Source organism: Lygodium microphyllum, chromosome 16, assembly GCF_053477565.2.
Source record: "Lygodium microphyllum isolate KBCC chromosome 16, Lygodium_microphyllum_v1.1.10, whole genome shotgun sequence".
NCBI classification, from domain to species: domain Eukaryota; kingdom Viridiplantae; phylum Streptophyta; class Polypodiopsida; order Schizaeales; family Lygodiaceae; genus Lygodium; species Lygodium microphyllum.
This window is the reverse complement of record NC_141150.1, coordinates 57,877,602-57,883,601: the sequence shown is the minus strand read 5'-3', so window position 1 is coordinate 57,883,601 and position 6,000 is coordinate 57,877,602. Positions and strand designations below refer to the sequence as shown.

At 37.4% G+C, this 6,000-nt stretch overlaps 1 protein-coding gene across 1 annotated transcript in view; it reads right to left on the bottom strand.

Annotated features, from left to right (window-relative positions):
- Positions 1-2,523: 2,523 nt before the first annotated feature.
- LOC148022869 (pentatricopeptide repeat-containing protein At3g53360, mitochondrial-like) overlaps positions 2,524-6,000 on the bottom strand; it is a 28,250-nt gene continuing 24,773 nt past the window's right edge. The window contains exons 3-4 of the mRNA XM_087695268.1: positions 2,773-2,943; positions 2,524-2,688 (exon numbers count right to left, since the gene is read on the bottom strand). Of these exons, the coding sequence (XP_087551394.1) occupies positions 2,524-2,688; positions 2,773-2,943 (336 nt within the window). The remainder of the gene's footprint in view (positions 2,689-2,772; positions 2,944-6,000) is intronic.

Here is a 6,000-nt window from a genome sequence, read left to right as displayed (position 1 = left end):
GAATGCATTTCTTGAAGGACTTTCAGCCTAAAGTTGCTTTGAGGGATCAAGTAGACCTTTCCCTTATACCATAAAAGTCCATTATGCCATTTGAAGTTTGGATATTCTTCATTTACCCCTTGCTGTAATTTCTGCATTATTGTGGCAACATGCTCCTCCATCATATATTCCTCTTGTATGTCATTTATCCAATCTTTATATATAGTGGAAACAATAGATATATTACATGCCCACATCCTAGAGAGCGCATCTGCCACTACATTGTCTCTTCCAGTCGTGCATGCTATCTCAAAATCATATGATTGAAGAGTTGCCAACCACCTTCTTTGCTTAGGAGACAAGTTGGGCTGAGAGAGGAAGTACTTCAACACCCTATGATCACTTTTCACTTTACACTAACTTCCATAGAGGTAATGATGCCAATTTTTTACTGCATGTAGTATAGCTAGCATCTCTTGCTCATATACATGAATTTGCCTCTCTTTTTCATCAAATTTTCTGCTCTCATATGCAATGTCACCATGTTCTTGGGCTAAAATAGCCCCCAATCCTCTCCCAATAGTATCTGCATAGATCACAAAGACCTTAGAAAAGTTGGGACAAACCAATATAGGTGCTGAAATGAGGAGTTGCTTCAGCTCATTGAAGCTTTTGTTGGCCATTTCATCCCCAAAGAAAGCTTCTTTCTTTAACCTATCGGTCAATGGTTCAACCACATGAGCATAATTCTTGATAAATCTTCAGTAGAAAGAAGACAAACTAAAAAAACCCCTCAATGAAGTAGTATTTGTTGGAGTAGGCCAATCTTTCACACATTTGACCTTTTTCGGATCAACCTTGATGCCATTTTCTCCAATAATATGTCCCAAGTATTCTACTTCTTTGGCCATGAATGTACATTTGGTTGCTTTACCAAACAACTTGTGACTCCTCAATATGTCAAAAACTTCTTTAACATGCTGTAAATGCTCTTCTTTGTCCTTGCTGTATATCAATATGTCATCAAAGAATACCAAAACTGTCTTGAATAAAAGTGGCTGAAGTATTTTGTTCATTAAATCTTGGAATGTGGCTGAAGCGTTTGAAAGACCAAAGGGCATAACCATGAAATGATACAATCCCTTCTTGATCCTAAATGCAATCTTGTATTCATCCCCCTCCTTCATGCGCATTTGATGGTATTTTGATTGCAAATCAATCTTTGAAAAGACCTTGGCATCCTTCAATTCATCCAAAAGATCATCAATCCTTGGTATTGGATACTTATTCTTGATAGAGGCCTTATTCAAGTCCCGATAATCTATGCACATGCAGAATGATCATCCTTCTTTTTGACTAAGAGAACGGGAGAAGCAAAGGGAGATTGACTTGGTTGTATAAGACTCTTCCAACAATTTGCAAAGACAAGGATCCATATCTTTTGAAGGTGTAGAGGGCTGATTTGAAGAGGGTTGATCCTCATCAATCTTTGACAAGAGAAGGGAAAACATGCATGCCTTTGCATTGATCTCTCTCTTAATCTTATTGGGGATGATCACCTCTAGCTTCTTCTTCTCAATCCCTTGAAGGGTAACTTGTTGTCCATGCCATTGAAATTCCATTTACAACCTATTCAAATCCATGGTAAACTTGCCAATACTTTTCAGCCAATTGCTCAAGACCATATCACTTCTTCTCTAACTTCTCTTTTTCAATAGGAGACACAAAAACTTCGATCATTGCCCTCTTTAATGCATCCCATGTCAAGAATTCATTACCAATCCTTGACATGTACCGCCACCAAGTGTGTGCATATCCCTCCAAATGTAGGGCTACAAAAATTACCTTGGCATTTTCCAGTCTAGGATACAAAGAGAAATACATCTCAAGCTTGTCAAAAGATTCTTTTAATTCGGTAGGGGATGGATTTTCACCCTTGAAATTAGAAATGGTTATTTTCTCATTGGATTCCCGCTCATATTGATGAGATTGGCCATTATTGTGTTGTTGTCCATAAAAGTTTGGACCAAAACAATTTTTCCTTTGAGCATCATTACTCCATGTTCCATGAATATATGGTTGTTGCTATCCATGAATATTTGCAAATCCATACATTGGAGAGTGTATATTTGTTGTGGCATTCATTGATGGTTGTTGTCCACTCATTTGATGAGGCTAAAATTGATTTGAATGAGAACCTTGTTTAGAGGGCTGATTATATACATGATTAGTATTGACATGATGTTGCTGTCCATAAGAATTTGGGGCTGAATTTACATGACTATGTCCATTGTAAGGGTGCTTCCCATGAGAATTATTACCTTTACTTGCATAAGAACTTTGTTCTTCAACTTTCTCTTCATGTGTAGTTTTAGGGATAGTAGATGGCTGTCCATAAAAAGACTTGTAAAAAGGATGGCATCCATGTGTGTCATCATTAGCCTTGAGTTTAGCATGAATCCTATCTTCCAAATCCTGTCCATGAGGGCTAGTGTAGATCTTGGGTTGATAAAGGGACTGAAATTGAGGATGAAAATGAGAGGGCTAAGCTCTTGATGGCTCTCCAACTTCATAATGACCAACAACCTCGGGAGTTGTGGTCTTTGGTTGCTCTTCAACAATGGGAGGACTTGGAGAATTTGGAATTGTTGTAGGTAATATCCTCTCACTCAAGAGAGTCACAAGCTTGTCAATGCCCGACTTCATGTCCTTTATGTCATTGGAGAGTTGTTAAAAACTATTAGAATCAGTAGAGACATGAGTAGTGCCAATCTTATTTGCTTGATTGTTTACTGCAGCATGTGTTGAACTAATCTCTAGCTCCTCATTATCATGGTTCTCATGGTAAATAGCCTCTTGTGAAGCTTCATGCTCTCTATCCAGCTGATAGTCCCTTAAACCTTCACTGATGGCGTCCATAATGGGATCCTTTCTTTTATTTTTAGTCATAGGTAATGTCCTCTCCTGGATGTACAATAGAAAAAAACTCAAATATATTAAGCTCTGTTTGAAGCTTAGGATGTCCCCTTTCAAATGAGCTATCAAGTATTGAAAATAGTTCGGTATAGAAAATTCTGTAAGCAATTTACTATAGTTGTCTCAAATTTTTTGCAACTTGTGAATGCTCTATTTTGGTTATTTAATGACTTGTACCATCAATTTCATGCATGTACTAACTATGTAGACTTGCAAAGGAACTCCATATAACTGCAAAACTAAGAATGACCTCTGCAAGAACCAAAATGGTTGAATAATCCCACTGTAGACTACAAGATAGGGATCCAATCAATGAAACCTTGTTTGCATACCCTATTCCAACTCTTTAATGCTAACCCAAAGTACAAATGCCACAAGTAACATACGTCTTGTTCAGCATAACTCTGTCCCAATTTTCCAATTGCATTGCATTATGTTGTCATACATTTTCCCCTTTTGCATGCTATCCTACCTTTTCCATACATTTGTCACATACATTTGCCATATTTAATGGCTACCATGTATTTGTCATTACATCATGTAACCAGTGCCAAATACATCATGCTATAGGCTGAATTCTTGTGCCTTTGAAATGGTACCTACACCTAAACTCTAAATGTATGGGATTGGAGACTTGAGGGGTGTGTAGATTTCCCTATGAAGCCAAGTTGTGCTCCCCTCCAAGGTCCTCGTCAAGTAGGGGGGTCTACCTCTCTTTTGTCCTACCAACTCACTTGGCATTCACTTTTCCTCGTGGGAATAGACATGGCAGTTCAATGTTAGGCTAAGAAAACAGCATGAAATGCATGTATTGAAATGAATTTGATTGCCATTTCATGATATGCAAGAACTTGAATGGAATTGGGCTGAAAATGAGAAATGGGGATAGGTAAGGAATACTTGCAATAACGACTCACTGCTTTACAATTTTTATTTCACTTACCATTGTGCAAAATTTTCATTCATGGCAATGAAACAAGAGGCAAGCAATTCAATGTCAGGGTTAGGGAAAAATGGGTGAGAATTAGAGGCATTGAGAGTGATTAGTTTAGTGAATGAAAGTGATCAAGCAGTGATTAATCACTAAGGTAGCTCTATGGATTTTTCATGAAATGCATTTGAGAAAATGATTGGAATTCTTAATTATTTTAATCCCTCTTCCATCAATTGAATTAGCTCAGCAATAGGATTTAAAAGGGAGAGATTAAAGATGATTGAAACTGCCTCTTATGCTTGTATGTGAAGAGTGTGGTTGATCTAGATACCTCTCACAAAGATGACTTGTCTTCAATTTCAAATGATCCAAGAAAGTCCCAATTTAAGCATGCTTCAAGATGGAATAAGTTCTCAGCTTCATACTCTTCTCCTATGAACTCTATTGTTGCTCCAATGCTTTAAGTATGGATGATGAAGGTAAAATCATCTTCCACGTGATGTAGAGATTGAAGGATGATAATGAACAACTCCACTGTAGATTGTAGATTCCAAAATTTGAGAAGAGAACCAAAGATTTCAGTGACATTGAAGATGCATGTTGTCAAAAAATTCCATAGACCAATGTATGCCAAAATCTCTTCAATGTTGCTTCAATGTTGGCAATAGATTGAAGCCATGGGTGTAAGCAAGCTCCAAGAGTGATTTGCCACCAAAATGGAGTATGTCAAGGTGAGTAGAGATATAAGATGCATTGTCAGTCCAGATTTCTCCACGTCAGGGTGAGCAAATATGCAAGATGGTCAAAGGATGCATCGTCAGTCCTGATTTCTCTATACACTTGCAAAGGAAAAGAAGAAGGATTACTAAGAAAAGGAACAAGTAGCTGAAGACAAAATTGAGTCATTTGGAGAATGGCCACCCAAATGTGACGTTGAACAACCTCCTCATCGTATTTGCCCTTGCGTGCAGTTCTAGAATGACTAATCATGAACTCATGATCTCATCAATGTCTGTCTCTTCTGTGTGCAGTTTGGAACGAAAGCTGACAGTAGGAAATGGCATCCCAATGATCAAGTGCCTCTTGATCTGATGAGATTGAACACAGTGAATGGTTTGTTTGCCCCTGAACTCATTAATGTCTGTCTCTCATGCATGTAGTTCTGGGATGAATGCTTAGTGTGTGAGATACCTTCTACCTATCCTTCATCAACATTTGAAGCTACCTCCCTATGAACACGAGTTCTTGTGCATTGATGCCTTTGAAAGCTCTACAACAAGCAACACAGTTGAAGCAAAACCTCATAAATGGTGCTTGTAGACTTTAAAATCTCCACAACAAGCAACACAGCTAAAGCAAAACCACCATAAATGGCGCTTGTTGGTAAGCTTAGTTGATGAAGAAACTTGTTATGGGATGCTTTTGCAGGGTAGAAGTTATAGAATCAAGGTAGGAGTAGAAATTCCTTGGCTCTTCCAAGAAAATTATAAAGGTCTTTAATTTCAATATACATAACAACAAAAAATGTTCCCTTTGTCAATAGATAAAAATCTTAAAGTCGCTTATCCATTAAGCAAAACAAGACTCTAACATTAAGCCTTTTCATAAGACTAATGAAAATCTTAGAAATATATTTCATACCTTGGTGTTTCATCATCTTCAAGAAGGCTCTCATTCTAAATCTTTATTTAGTTCTTTGGCTTCTCCTAGGCTTCAATTTGTTTTCATACCCTAGGTCTTCAATGCCAAGTCTTTTTGGACATTTAAGAACTCTTCTTTTATGGGGGTAGCACCTTTTTTTACTCCATAATCTAATCAATATATAAATGCAAGGCTATGGAGCTATCTTGGAAATTCTATCCCTCAGTATCAAGAGATGCTAGTGGGCATGGTTCATAACTTATGAAATCCTTCTCAATCAAGTCCCACCATGCAAGGATAGCTAAGCAGTAACCTTCTCTAAGATTCAAAAAAGGTGTTGCATATCATTGAGAAATATGTACATTTTTTTGTTGATAGATTAAGTGGGAAATGTAGGGACACAAGTAAGATGGCATTTTTTAGTTTCTATACTCAATACTATCTCCTTTTCTTCTAGCTTTATGATGTTC